This window comes from Bubalus bubalis, chromosome 2, assembly GCF_019923935.1.
Source record: "Bubalus bubalis isolate 160015118507 breed Murrah chromosome 2, NDDB_SH_1, whole genome shotgun sequence".
Taxonomy (NCBI): Eukaryota; Metazoa; Chordata; class Mammalia; order Artiodactyla; family Bovidae; genus Bubalus; species Bubalus bubalis.
This window is the reverse complement of record NC_059158.1, coordinates 8,618,147-8,633,214: the sequence shown is the minus strand read 5'-3', so window position 1 is coordinate 8,633,214 and position 15,068 is coordinate 8,618,147. Positions and strand designations below refer to the sequence as shown.

General features: G+C 42.4%; 1 protein-coding gene and 2 long non-coding RNA genes across 9 annotated transcripts in view; 1 reads left to right on the top strand and 2 right to left on the bottom strand.

Moving 5' to 3' along the window:
* Window positions 1–1,346, top strand: part of LOC112579401 — a 33,569-nt gene extending 32,223 nt beyond the window's left edge. Inside the window, exon 3 of the long non-coding RNA XR_003103798.2 lies at window positions 614–1,346. This is a non-coding gene — a long non-coding RNA (uncharacterized LOC112579401). The remainder of the gene's footprint in view (window positions 1–613) is intronic.
* Window positions 1–4,099, bottom strand: part of PHACTR1 (phosphatase and actin regulator 1) — a 518,881-nt gene extending 514,782 nt beyond the window's left edge. The window contains exons 1-2 of one of the 7 annotated variants that reach the window (XM_025265809.3): window positions 3,705–4,099; window positions 1,802–1,956 (exon numbers count right to left, since the gene is read on the bottom strand). In XM_025265809.3, coding sequence (XP_025121594.1) covers window positions 1,802–1,904 — 103 coding nt within the window. In that variant the 5' untranslated portion in view covers window positions 1,905–1,956; window positions 3,705–4,099. Of the gene's footprint in view, window positions 1–1,801; window positions 1,957–2,191; window positions 2,310–2,352; window positions 2,489–2,871; window positions 3,031–3,065; window positions 3,204–3,413; window positions 3,569–3,704 lie in introns of those variants that run through there. The other 6 variants (XM_044927143.2, XM_044927147.2, XM_044927161.2 and 3 more) reach the window with 6 other exon arrangements.
* Window positions 4,100–8,693: 4,594 nt separating this feature from the next.
* Window positions 8,694–15,068, bottom strand: part of LOC123328956 — a 28,968-nt gene continuing 22,593 nt past the window's right edge. The window contains exons 2-3 of the long non-coding RNA XR_006543991.2: window positions 10,213–10,245; window positions 8,694–10,000 (exon numbers count right to left, since the gene is read on the bottom strand). This is a non-coding gene — a long non-coding RNA (uncharacterized LOC123328956). The remainder of the gene's footprint in view (window positions 10,001–10,212; window positions 10,246–15,068) is intronic.

Genomic DNA, 15,068 nt, shown 5'->3' with positions numbered 1-15,068 from the left:
CACTCTTACTACAGATCCACGACTCCTTCATTGGAACATCATTCTGATTTATCCCCAAATGAACGTCCTATCAGGGAGCCGAGGCAGCTTACGCTACTACCTCCCATGCACTTTGCAGCCTTTCCAGCTCTGGTGTCTAAAGCACAGTCACCGATGGTGACAGTTCTGACCACTCCACCCCCGGCTCCATCTGCCCACAACCACCAGGCTGCCTTGAGTCCTCTGAGCCTCCCACACCCTGACTGCTTTCCTTCCGTCAATGCCTGGAGCCCACGGCTCTTAAAGGCTTAAACCGTGGCTCCTGCAAGGCAAAATGGGCATCTTTAGTATCTGTGATTCGCTCCCTTTCTCTGCTCTGTTAACAGAAGTGCAGCTCAGGTGCATGACCCCCAAGCACCAGCATTATTCTCCTGTTCAAATGGAGTGGACAGATGCAGCAGTGTTTCAACACAGAACCGGAGATGGCATGGAGCCCTGCCTCAGCGCCCCCGTTTCTTCTGGCCTCCGTCTGCATCTGCTCCTAGCAGCTTCTTCCAGACCCAGAAGGCACTGGAGGATCTGGCCAGCGCCTCAGGCTTCTGCTAACTCAGTAACATTCTCATGTCTCTTTCAGTGGCTGAGAGGAGCGATGCTGACTACACGCACCCACAGGGATGAGAAGAATTAGCTGTTGCTGATGTGCATACTGACCCAAGCCCATCAACCAGATAATTACCAGTCTCTGTTGCCTTTAAGACTGGATCCTATCCAGGAAAATGGAAGCAGAGAAGGAGGAGGCTTGCAAGCCACTGAAGTTGCCATGAAAATTTGGCGAGAGAGCCAGGCAAAACCAAATCAGAAGAGACAACTGGGAAACCCAAGGCAGAAGTCAGCAGGGCCCTGTGTGAAGCGCACATTAGCACGTAGCAGTGAAACATGCCAGCTTTGTCAAAACAGCATCTATCCTTTTTCGTTCTCCCTCGTGATTTCCAAGAATTCAACTACTTCTGTATTTAAGGACATGGACATTTCCTTTCTCTCTGTGTTACTTGTACCATTTGGGATATGCCCATGCTCAGGTTTCCTGACTACCTTAAATAGTCCACGGAAAAGGGAAAATAGGCTTTAAAAAACTCTCCTGCCTGTCGGGAAAGCCCATGTAATACCCCAGCCTCATTCTGTACTTCAGTGTGCACACACAAGTTTCTAAGTGCACTGTGGAACAGAAGAATAAGCAAACTGGAGCCTAATTGACCATCTTAAAATCTATAATTTAAATGTATACATCAGCCACACTTCACAACAGGCAAGTTCCTTTGTGCTCCCCAAGGACACTGCTGATTCCTCGAGTCTGTGATTGAATTCAACTAAAATAGATAAGGCTGCTGTTTGTAGGAGTTCAAAGCCTCTCTCAGGAGCCTCTCATCCAGCTGGATTTCAGACAGAGAGGTCAGGGTGCCCTGGGTCTTCTCCAGTTCAGAGGCTGAAAACTCCACCTTTTCCTGGGGCTAAAAGCATCCTTGAAGTCTTTCAATCTTACACTTTGGTTGCAACGAGGTGGGGGCATCATTTTCTAACATAGCTTTCCAAGGGGTATTTGCACAAAAGCTGGGTAGGTTGCTTTTGAACCAAATCAAGAAGTTTAGGTTAATTCATTTTGCTGTATGCCTGCCTCCATGCCAGAAACAGCTCGGTAGGGGTTACCAACTGAGAAATCCCAGTTGTTGAATTCCTGCAGCAGAGCTTACACTGCTACAGGCCACAGGGCATTGTTAATATAAAACCAACATGCAAATGAGAGGAGTTTCCTGTCTTTAATTACCTTGAGCTCCTTGGCTGTAGAAGAATCTCTGAGCCGACTCAACATCCAAGAGTCTAGGAGCAGACTCCACATCCAGAAAATAATCCATTTTGGGATAATCCATGCTTGATGTTCCAGAAACAAGAGTTTTAAGGCAAAATAGTCACTTGTATTGCCTATGGGAGAGAAAAAAAAAAATCCACAATACTTTAGACTGTCAAATATGATTTGGGGATAAGAAATATCCCATTAAATATGCCATTATTTGACTGACATTTCCAGTTTTAAATCCATCTGTCAACAGAGCTTTCCTACTGTATAAGAAAATGAAGCATTTCACCAACATTTATTAAAAGTAATATATTCTACTCAGAAAATACAGGTGATCCAGGCTAAAGAGAGATAACATACCAGTTTTTCTTTGCTGTGTATTAACTGGAAAATAAGCTTTTAAATTTTCATGCTGTTTTCAAAAAGTCTGATAAATGACATCATTAAGAATCAGCTGTTCTGAACATTGATCCTTAATTGATTCGGGGAGTTACAATCCCCCTTGAGCAGTGAGCACTAACCTGGGAACCAGAGCTTCCACTTAGAGATGCCTTGCATTTATGACACATGCTAACATGTTTGCTGTAAAAATGCCTCGCGTTCCTTCCTTGTAGTGATTTCCTCCAGCACATTTTATAAAGTGCTAAGGACCATCACCTGCTTGCCTCTGACACAGGCTGCTTGTGAGAAAGAAATCTGGTTTGCCAAGCACCAGCAATTATTTCCGAATTGCAATGATCCCCATAATATTACCATGCCTGTCAGGAAGCTAATATATTTCATTAAAAACAAACAAACAAACAGCCTGTTAGGTTCTTTCTAGCATATGTAGTCTTTCTCAAATACTTGCACAAATGTAGTATCTATTTCTGCAGGATGTTTTTGGAAAGAAGTAACAAGACCAAGTCATTAAAATCAAACTCAGAAGGATAATCTAATTCGTTTTTCTTTCTAACAGTGCATATTTTAAGAAGCCAAGTCTGCTAGAAGGAAACTTTTAAAAATATCCAAAAGCTACCCCAACAGCAAATCATACTTACTGCAAAAAAAAGAGGAAAAAAATAAAATCAAGGGTTAACTGCCGGCAGTAAGAGCAATTTCAGTCATTGTCTTTGATCTCACTAAATATTCCGGTGAAAGTAAACAATTTTGATTGTTTGATGAGCTCGGCGATGAATAACATATACCCGTCTGCTGGACTTCTTTATCAGATAAAATGGCCAGAGCATGTTACCTTAGCAACGGAAGGTGACGCCAGCCCCGGCCTCTTTGTATCCTCCACTGCGAAGGAAGAAAATGACCAGCTTCCCGTGTAAAACTTTGGCAGAAAACCATCACCATCCAAATCTACATGTCACCATCACACGGGTCCAATACCCCATCTCTCCCTCCCCATCTCCACCCCCGGCCACCCCCGGCCACCGCCACTCATCCTCAGGCAGAGAGCTGTCATATCATTTAAAAAATGGTTTTGGTTTAATTATTTTTAGAGCTTCAAGCTCCAGTTTTATTTGCAATTACAACAGGAATACAGGTTAAACAGTTAATATGGTAGAAAAGTTGTCGGGGTACCAGTCCTTACCCTAATGCTGGCTGAGGGTGGTGGGGACAGGCCATCTTAGCTGGCATCTGTTAAACATTCCCCTGTTATAATTAATACACGGATCAGTCACCAGCATCTAGGCTGAAAATAACTCTCTCTTCCTTCTTCGCATCAGTCACTGCAAGAGGCTTGAAAAGCTGTCTGAAATTTCCTAGGTTTTGCAAGCTGCATTGTAATGTAAATCTTTTGGGAGATTTCCCCCCTCCAAAAGGTAAATGAAACCCCGAAAGATAAATGAAAGGAAGAGGCTTGAAGTTAGCAGATACTCACCAGCACTTGTTGGCCCCTTTCGACAGGACACAGCTGAGCATAAAACGAAGCTGTGCAACGCTGCTGAGCCCAGAAGCCCAAATGAACAGCTTCTAATTTTCCCTTCAATCTCAATTCAAGAGCACCGAGCAGAGGCAAGTGACGGATCTGCCCGTTTTATATTGTGATGAAATGCAACCCCTAAGACGAGATCTGAGGGGAGCTGCTCTTTAGAACACATTAGACTGCTAATTTAAGAAAACTGAAAGGTTTTTTTTACTGTCTTTTATGTGTTCTCTCTGCTACCCCCTCAGTTTAATTTGCATTTAAAATTGCGCTCACTCGCGTCTCCTCGGTTCTCCAAGGTGTGGAGTACTTTCTAATCAGGACAGGCTGCTTGGGTAGGGTTTGGTGCAACGTCACTTTTATTCTGAGCTCCAGAACAAGGTGGGTAATTATAATTGCGGGCTGTTTTCTGGGGTAAAATAGAGAGTGAATGCTTTATTTCACCCCCCTCCCTCTTTCCTGGCCTTTCTTCCTCTTCCACTTCTGATTGTTTGGTCAGATTTCCCACTGGCATCATGTCAGTTTGCCTAAATGCAATCTTTTCTGTCTGAATGTAACAAAATAAACCTAACAGCAAAAAGAAACTTTGTTTTGATACCTGAGCTTATTCTGGTGATACAGCCTCCCTACCAAACCTCAGTAAGGATTTTTAGGCACAACACTTTGAGATCTGTTCATCAAAGCCATAATGGTAGTCAAATACAAGATCTCTAGTGGGTTTTCCATGACCCTCTTGTACCCTTTGTTGACAAGCAGAATTAGCAATAAGTGTGATGTGGTATGTACATATTGGATTGAGAAAAGAGAAGCTGCATTTAAGAAGTTACTTCAGGTTTAATAAAATGGGTATTCCCACAAATTTAAAACAAATCAAACAAGAAAAGAAGCCTTTGGAGGATGACCACCAGATTCCCTTCTCCCATACCCACAGTTCCATGGGCTACTCCTAAGACAAACCTGAACCTCTCCTTCGGTATGTCTTATGGGTTTTCCCACTCAATGAGAGCAAGTCAGACACCAACCTGGTGCTGCAGAGTTAAGTCTGATGATGAGAGAGGAAGCTGAAGCTACCAATCATACACCCTTACAGAGAAAGCAGACTTCGGACTCAGAATTCTCAGAGCTTTGCCCAGACCCAAAGACTGATTTCCCTTAGGTTATATTTCTGTTCAGCCCCCAGTGGAGGCATGCTGAACACTTGACATTTACAAGAGGAGAAAGCTGTCTTCTGGCTCCTTAGCTCCCAGTGAGATGTGGGCGACAGGTTCTGAACTCTATTGTGAGTCTACAGAAACTGTGATGACTCAGGGGTGAGAGTGTGTGTGTGTGTGTGTGTGTGTGTGTGTGTGTGTGTGCGCGCGCGCGCACGCACACAATCCACTGCTGGTGAGCACAAATGAATACGTGATTGAAAAGGAGATGATAAACTGGAAACTTGAAAAACAGAGTTGAACCCTGGGGGTTGGAGGATGGGTTTGGAATCAGTCGTTTCTAGAGAGTGGACCAAGAAAGGGAATTTGAAGTCTTACAAAATGGACATATAGTGTGAAAGGACCATGCTTTAAGAAAACTCTGAAAATTTTGACTTAAATGTATTTGGGAAGGGATGATTGATTATTCACTTGCAAAAGGGACTTCATTTTACTAGGTTGACTAGAGAACGACTGAGTTCTCTAACATGCCATGACCAGGTTCTGAAATAGGTTTTCAAAAAATGATTTTACTCTCTGGGGAGCATAGCTGCAGATCATGTGTAAGAATAGCTGTGCAAGGCATTATTTTTAAAGGTGGGGAAGTACTGTAATGTTCAAAAGTCAATGTCAAAATCCGATCGGCTCAGGTCTGTTTTATAACTTTCATCTGCTCAAAAGAAGCACTTACAATGGTCCATTGTTCTGAGACATAATAGAACCAGACAGAGAAGAAGGCAAGGTTAGAGCAAGTATTCAGAATAACTCTTATGTAGCACTGAATGATTCAACCTAAAACATCCTTGAGATGTCAACTCTAGAAGTTAACTCAGACAATACTAACAAATCTTGGTGAGCTAGAGATAAAAAATTATATTAAAAAAAAAAGCTAGAGTTGGGACTACCCTGGTGGTCCAGTGGTTAAGAAAATATGCTTCTAATGCTAGGAGCAGGGGTCGATTCTTCTTTGGGGAACTAAGATCCCACATACTGCTTGGTGTGGCCAAAAAAATTAAAAAATAAAAAACCAGAGTTACATCTTTTACACTGATGGCATTGCAATATGAAGTTTTAGCACTGTAAGGCTGAAATAAATAATATAGTGTTATTTAAAATACTGATTTGGCAGAGATGTTTATACTTCTCTATTGAGTAGGTGGTAAGAATAGGTGTGGACATGTTCTATACACAAAAGAAGTGTTTGATTAAAAAGGGAGGCGTATTTCAAGATGGAATCTGATCAGTAAAGGTATCAGCTGGTATCAATTTACCTCTGAGGTGTACTTATTTATACGATTGGATAGCATAAGATCCAAACAATCTAGGAGAGAAGTTCACATGATCTGCAGTTAGACAGTTTGTTCCTTTCATATCATCCAAATAATGTGCATCAGTGTCAGCCTGGGTTTACTCTGTTTGCTAAGAAATAAAGAAGTTTGTGTTATTGACAATTTTATAATTTTTCATTTTTGTTTAATTGCTTTACCATATTCCAGTTCAGTTCAGTTCAGTCGCTCAGTCGTGTCCGACTCTTCGCGACCCCATGAATCACAGCACGCCAGGCCTCCCTGTCCATCACCAACTCCCGGAGTTCACTCAGACTCACGTCCATCGAGTCAGTGATGCCATCCAGCCATCTCATCCTCTGTCATCCCCTTCTCCTCCTGCCCCCAGTCCCTCCCAGCATCAGTCTTTTCCAATGAGTCAACTCTTTGCATGAGGTGGCCAAGGTACTGGAGTTTCAGCTTCAGCATCATTCCTTCCAAAGAAATCCCAGGGCTGATCTCCTTCAGAATTGACTGATTGGATGTCCTTGCAGTCCAAGGGACTCTCAAGAGTCTTCTCCAACACCACAGTTCAAAAGCATCAATTCTTCGGCGCTCAGCCTTCTTCACAGTCCAACTCTCACATCCATACATGACCACAGCAAAAACCATAGCCCTCCAGAGATCTCCAGAAAACTCTGTTTTTATTTATGTTGGACTGCACGAAATTCTGCCTGCTACCTGCATGAAATCTTGGCAAAGTTTCTCTTTTCCCAACAGACCCAACTAACTTTAAAAATACTAGAAGCTGTCAAAGTGTGGGGATATTTTGGATCCCTTGGGGGTGCTAGTCTGAAGATCTTTGGTTAAGCACTAGCTCACTAAACAAAGGAAGCCTGTTCAGTCGCTTCAATCCTGGCTGACTCCAGCAATCTATGGACTGTTGTCCACCAGGCTCCTCTGTCCATGGGATTCTTCAGGCAAGAATCCTGAAGTGGGTTGCCTACAGGAAGGAGACATAGGAGACTAAGGGTCCAATTTCTGGGTCAGGAAGATCCCCTGGAGGAGGAAATGGCAGCACACTCCAGGATTCTTGCCTGGAGAATCCCATGGACAGAGGAGCCTGGCGGGCTACAGTCCATGAGGTCACAAAAGAGTTGGACACAAGTAAAGTGACTGAAGTACTTTAGTACTGAAGTACTCGTCACTAAATAAATATATGTAAGAAATAATATATTCACTTATCTTGCAGATAGTTGACCTGAGAATAATATATTCAATAGCAGTGTTTTCTCTTTGCTTGGCAAGTCACTCTCATCTCCTCATCCAACACTCAAAAGAAATCTTTCCTTCTCTCCTCAATAAAGCTTGTCATTAGATGGTAGGAGTACTGCAAACACTATCTGGGGCTTTGTTTTTATTCAGATCTCTCTGGGGAAGGAAGCACTTTCAGCCATCATCAAGTACTTTTATTGATACTTTAGTATAAATTAATTTCAAATCTTTTCTTGTGAGAAGGTTTTGATGATAGTTGGAAAGCTAAAGAAAACTGGGAGGGTTGGAAAAGCAGACTGAGGTGGGATAAAAAGTCTTACAGGGAGGAGGAGCCTAATTTTATTTCATATAGTCATGTAGTCATGTTTTGAGGGCTTACTTATATATAAGATGCCAGGTATTCGGCTGGAAAAAAGGAACATTAAATCTGTAAACATTTCAATTTGGACCAGGGCTTGAAACTGCCTTAAAGGACCAGAGGCAGACTCTAAAATCTTATTTCAAGAACATCAGGTGAAAGGAGTTTCCCCTTTGGCCCATCCTTGGCTAGCAAGAAAATTCTTCAAAACAAAATCCTGCAAGCTTCTGCTTCTGAAACTGCATTCAAGAGAGAGACCCCAGGAGAGAGCCCACACTGGCCAACATGGTGAAGGCTGGAGCCAAGAGGAGTGTAGGAGCCTTTGGTTCTACTAGCTGCCCGCTTCTGAAAATGTCCTTTCCCCTCTTTTAACACTTTGTACAAGGGTCAATTCACAGAGTGAAGAACAAGAGTTCAAAATGTCATCCTTCCCTCTGCCAACTGGATTCTAGTAAGCTGACCTTGCTTATAATGTGGAAATATCTTGGTTTGGCAGAAAGAATACTCATAAATTATGTCTCTATCTCAGTGTTTATCTAATTGACCTGGAAATAGGAAAAATGAAGAAATGCTGAGTTGGGGGATGAGGGGTTCTCAAGCAATGCTCTGCTGCGTATAATTCTCAAAATCCCTAAATATGAAGATGGGAAAATGGCCAACTAATGATGGAGAAATGAGCTGACAGTGGCAGCTCCTTTTTAAAAAAGCTCAAGTGTGATGATGTCTAATAATGATATTTGACTTCATTCCCTCTGGTGAGAAAATCACATTGCCCTCAATTCTTTGTGTGTGTGTACTTGTGCAGTTTGTTTCAGCTTTCCTGGAGGGAGCTGAAAAAATTAATCCCAATTTCAACTGCATTTTCCTAGTCCTCCTAAAAATCCAGATTGCTGCTGTTGTTTAGTCGCTAAGTCATGTCTGACTCTTTCTGACCCCATGGACTGCAACCCACCAGGTTCACTGTCCATGGAATTTTCCAGGCAAGAATACTGGAGGGGGTTGCCATTTGCTTCTCCAGGGGATCTTCCTCACCGAGGGATTGAACCTGTGTCTTACCAAGTGCCTGTTATAAACTGAAGTAAATTTTACTTATTGACATGAAGTATCTCCCTGATAAATTATCCAACGAAACAGTAAGCTGGAAAGTCATCGGGTATCGTAAGGTGCCATCAATACAAAACTGTGTATTTATATATGTAATAAGATTGCCCAGAAAGACAGAGCTTCAAAGTCGTGGTAGCAGTATCTCTAAATGCTTTCCTCTTTAGATATGTTTAAACTCCTTGAATTTTCTATAGGCGTCACATGGCATTATCTTAGAAGAAATAACAAACAAAAACAAAATGAATGAAGACAGGTCCAGCCACCTTCTTCCCCTGGGTATATCGCAACCTGAAAAATACCCCAAAAATGTTCAAGAAAGAAAGAATGATTTCTGAGGGCCATAGTCTTATAGACCTTACACAGAAGATATGACCCCTGAACTTCCAGAACACATTTAGGAAAATAGATTGGCTATAGCAGTGGGAACCCTCAGGCAGTGAATTGTATCAAAAGAGTATAAGTTATTTGTAGGCCTTTGTGAGACCATCTTTACAACCCCACATTACTGTGCACAGTGAAGTCTGACAATAGATACATTAGGGAGATAAGCGTAGAGGTAGATACAGAGATTAGAAAGAGACAGAGATGGAGACAAGGATAGGGCTTAGAGCTATATGGAAGAAAACGACCAAAATCAATTCAGGCTTAGTGGTGACTTTGAACTACCTTTGTCCTGTTCCCAAATGTGAAGGTCAAAAAACCAGTTTTAGTCAGAGGAAATTTGGTAACAGTTTCATTCCTTTCAGGTCTTGAATACACTCATAAATTCTACAGCCAGGTCTGTGTGCTTAAATATTAATACTAAAGGTTTTCCTTATGCATGGGGCATTTGATGTATATCTTTGTATAAAAATATTATTCATGATAGTCTCTGGGATAATTTGAGAGTTAAATTTCTTTAGTCTCTGTATCACCTGAAGTCACTGAGGAGCATCATAGTTTCAGTATCAAGTTTCCAAGTCAGCATTCACTGCTGCTCCTAGTGAACAGAGGACAATAGAAACTCACCTGCTCCGTGATGCTCTTAAAAGAGGCATGATGGAGGGTAGGGGCTTGCTTCTGAAACAAAGAGAATCTTATTGGTATTCACTGAGTTATAATTTCTCACAGGCATTAATAATATATGGGGAAATGTCATATTCAGCCTCACAACACTCATTGCTGCATGATAAACACCAAAGAAATGTTATACAGGAGATGATGCAGTGAAAGAGCAGTGAAAGGATTGGCTTGGAAATCCAGGTTTTGCTGCTTCCAAGCTGCAAGCTCACCTCTTTAGTCCTCAGGTTCCAGCTCTGTAGAACCTGGAATAAAAATAAGAATCAAAGGAGAAAATCTATGTAGACAACACAGTACCTAACACACAAGAAGTATTTAGCTTAGGTATTATTTTTAAATCTGTTTAACAGCTTACAAATGCAAGGAATTATGGGAGTAAGATACTCCACCCTGACTGCATCTGTTGCACATATCAGTTGAAATATTACCTCTGTCATTTTGATTGCAAGTAAGCTCCTGATCCTATGAGATCCCATGGTATTTTTTCTAGATTTCCAACTTGCATTACAGTTATTTGTGTATATGTGACGATTGTTTTTTTAAATCAATAAATAAATTTATTTAAAAGAATATGTTAACTGGCTGTTCATTGGAAGGACTGATGCTAAAGCTGAAACTCCAGTACTTTGGCCACCTCATGCGAAGAGTTGACTCATTGGAAAAGACCCTGATGCTGGGAGGGATTGGGAGCAGGAGGAGAAGGGGATGACAGAGGATGAGATGGCTGGATGGCATCACCAACTCGATGGACATGAGTTTGGGTGAACTCCGGGAGTTGGTGATGGACAGGGAGGCCTGGCATGCTGCGATTCATGGGGTCACAAAGAGTCGGACACGACTGAACGACTGAACTGAACTGCACTGAAGTGGCATTACCAACAGTTTTAGAGTGGTTAGCTCTAGAACCAGGAATGAAACACTGTTAGCCATTATGTGTGTCTGTGTATTTTCTTTTCACATTTCTTAAATCACAAATAAAAACATACAAGATACTACAGTGAGAATACAATTAGAGTTTCTCTCAAATAAATTAAAAGAGTGCACGGTCTGGGGAAAACTGAAGTCCCGCCTACTGGCTTACAAAGGGGGCGTGTTAAAAAACTGGCGTCCAAGCTTAGCAGTTGGCCAGTGTCTCCACCCACCCCACTTCACTGCCCTCTTTGATTGTGTTCTTCCCCAGAGCCCTGAGCTTCTCACCCACCCTATTAGTTATTAGGGTTAATGTCTAAAATGGTTTAGATTAATGTCGAAAATAGTACGTACCCCCCCCCCCCCAGAGTATTAGCTATTATAATTATTTTCCCTCACAGAGAGCTGATGGCTCTTCGTGAGCTCTTTAATGCGTGTTCTTTTTCTGGACAGTCATGCAAAGTAGGGAGCCTTGAAGACCCATGTCAAGACAGCATTTATTATTCTTTTTACCCCTCTGCTTTCCTTAGAGAAGTTTGCAGCAGGAATTACAAACTAGGATAGAACTTTGTCTACTGGTTTTCATAAGCTCATCTTCGCTTTCCTCAGCCAAATGAAGCGTGGATGCCGGGCGCAGGTCATACACTTTGTCCACTAGGTACTTCAGAGCCCAGCAAACGCTTCTGTTCTTCCAGGAATGGGTCACAGTTGTCGTCTGATCCAAGCGTTCAGCACTCTGTGTTTATTCACAACTGTTTATCAGCAGATAATTATTAATCATTCACTACATGCCAGGCATTGCATGAGTTGCTGGGGGTACAGTAGTAGACTAGACCAACTTCTCAAGGAGATTACAAGTTAGCTGAACTTAAATTCTCCCAGCTTTTCTCGTATTAAAGTGTGTACTGAAATGATCATGTTCGTAATTGAACAGGTGTGTCCAGAGGCAGCATCAGGGGCCCAACATGGTATGCCAGTTGGAAAGCTTTATGTAAGATGCTCAACTTAAATAAAAGATTATTGGGGTATAGTTGAGTTACAGTGTTGTGTTAGTTTCTGCTGTATAGCAAAGTGAACCAGTTATGCATATACATATGTCCCCCTTTTTAAAAAGATTATTTTCCCGTACAGGTCATTACGGAGTATTGAATAGAGTTCCCTGTATTATACAGTAGATTCCTATTAGTTAACTATTTTATATATAGTAGTATGTATATTGGGCTTCCCTGGAGGCTCAGCAGTAAAGAATTTGCCTGCAATGCAGGAGACACAGGAGACATGGGCTTGATCCCTGGGTCAGGATGATTGCTTGGAGGAGCAAATGGCAACCCACTCCTGTATTCTTCCCAGGAAATTCCCATGGACAGAGGAGCCTGGTGGGCTACAGTCCAAAGTGTCACGAAGAGTCGGACATGACTGACGACTGAGCGCCCAGTTTCAATCCCAATCTTGCAATTTGTCTCCCCCACTGTATCCCTTGGTAACCAGGTTTGTTTTCTATGTCTGTCTGTTTCTGTTTTGTAAATAAGTTCATTTGTAACCTTTTTATTTATGTTCCACATACATGTAATATCATGATATTTGTCTGTGTCTGACTTACTTCACTCACTGTGACAATCTGTAGTTCCATCCATGTTGCTGCAAATGGTATTATTTTGTTCTTTTTTTTATAATCTTTCCTTGTATACATGTACCACATCTTCTTTATCCATTCCTATGATGATGGACTTTTAGGTTGCTTCCATGTCCTGGCTGTTGTAAACAGTGCTGCAATGAACGTTGGGGGGCATCTGTCTTTTTCAGTTATGATTTTCTCCAGGTCAACTTTTAATGTATTTAATTTCTCCATAGTTTTTTGACTTAGGTGAATAGTACAATACAGTGTCTCATTGGAGGTAGGGGGAAGGGAGGAGTAGATACTTAAACTTGGTGCAGTGTTGAAAGCTGAATCTGCAGGTTGGTACTTGCTGTCAGAACTTTGAATTAGCAAAGAAAAGCATTAGAGGGCTAACTGGTAGAGGAAACATAAGTGGCAGGGATGGGGGTGCCCCTTGTTGTAAACAATCTCTAAAATGGTTTCAAGACTCACTAGTTTTAAACCAATTATTTGGTTTTTAAATATTCTCCCACCACAGTTTAATGATAATTAACTTGGTTGAGTTACACCTGTTACAGACTCTTATATATTTCACAAATCCCTTCTGGAGAAGAAAATATCAAAACTACATTGTGTTTCCCTGGTTTGGAAGTTGTGGGGCCCAAGACAATGGAGAAGTCCATGTTCTTTAGTTGTTTGGGCCTTGAAAGTGACATTTTTTTTTTCAGGTTACTGTAACCTCCTTTGGCAGAGTAAACATTTGGTTGCATTTTTAAAAGAGCCCTGATTTACAAAGCTGGTAGCGGTGAACAGCAAGAATCCAGTCACATTTTTTAACGTAGCTCCAGAGGAACTATGGTTTAAAATCGAAAGTCTTCTCATTCCTATGGCAACCACCAGAAGTGTTCAGCTAATGCTACGTGCTGTGTACATTAAGCCACGCACTGTGCACCTCCCCCACCTTCTGCTGCCTCCTCCCCCTGCGAATTCATCCTGAACTTCACTAAACTGTCTACCTTGAAAAAGGCTCTTTTCCAGACTCAGAGCTGCTTTCCAACATGCAAGCAATCAAGCCCATGAAATCTAAAAGGGAAGACTCCTCCCAGAGGAAACCTTTACAAACCCAGAGGGGAAATGTACCCCAAAATAGAGACACCGTCTGCTTGCCTGATTTGACAGGTTTGAGAGCTCCTTGTTTGAAAGCCAGACGTGAATCTGTGAAGAGATTCCCTTGAGTTACAACCCTTTTTTGGGAGCAGCTACCATGAAGATAACATATGTGGTGAGACAGAGCCAAAATGCACCCACTGGGCAGCCGCACAGTTCTGGGAGTGTTTCTAACACGTTCTCAGGAAGCTGGAGCGGTTAGTCACGGGGACGGAGGAAGAGCCCCTCTGTGGCGCCTGTCTCATGGAGCAGGGGCCTGACACCATTACTGCCTGCTCTCCAAGGAGGACTCCAGGGGTTCTGCTCTCCTGAAGGGCTTGTTCTTCTAAAGAGTGAGAACCCAAAGCTGGGGATTCAAAGATGCAAAGGTCAAGTAAAGGCAGGCTGAAACTTGGCTGAGTGCTTTTAAAATTTGAAGAGAAAAAAAACATTTTTAGGCAGAAATGGCCTGGGATGTCTTGCATACAGTCTTAGAGTCTAAGATATGGACCAAATATGGACGAGTCATTCACTTCTATTCCTTGGGGAAGGTTCAGAGGGACATTCTGGATCAGAATGAAGCATGAGGCCCCGATTGGCTTCCCTCTAAAGGCCATCGTTGTCCCTCTGCCTCCCATGTTTCCTCATTTAGGATGCTTGCTTAGTGGGGAGTTGGGTTAAGGCTCTGTGGGGCACTCAGATGTTGATACCGGATCGGCTGCTCTGAGATGTCAGATGTGGTGCTTATCAGCTCCAGGCTGTTCTTCCCCTCACTTGAAGATGGAGATGCTCAACTATTTAGTCTCTAAGTCGCAAGTATCATATTGCTTAAAAAGTGTAGTATTTCCAGAGCTAAAGTCAATAGAACTGGGGTCTGATTAAAGCTGACTTTTTTGTTTGGTAAAGAGGAACCAAGATATTTAGAAGTGGGGACATAACGGTGAGTCTTGCTCCTCAAAGTGTGTCTTTACATGAGCAGCATCAGCAGTACCTGAGCCTCCGGGAAGTGTAGAATCTTGGCCTCCACTCTAGAGCAACCGTTTCAGAATCTCCGTTTTAACAAGATCGTCCTTTGGGGCTGTTGAGAACCACTGCCACAGAGTACTTAAGAGGCTGTGTTTCTAGTGATTAATATGATGACAGCAAGGTGAACTGTTTCCAGTTCCATGATCCACCCTCTTCTCACCTCTGTTTCTTAGTCCCACTTAACAGATGAGAAAACCAAGATGCAAAGAGATTATGTAACTTGCCTTTTTTGTTGTTGTTGCTCAGTCACTCAGTCGTGTCTGACTCTTTGCAACCCCATGGACTGCAGCATGCCAGGCTTCCCTGTCCTTCACCATCTCCTAGAGTTTGCTCAAACTCACATCCATCGAGTCAGTGATGCCATCCAGCTATCTCGTCCTCTGTGGTCCC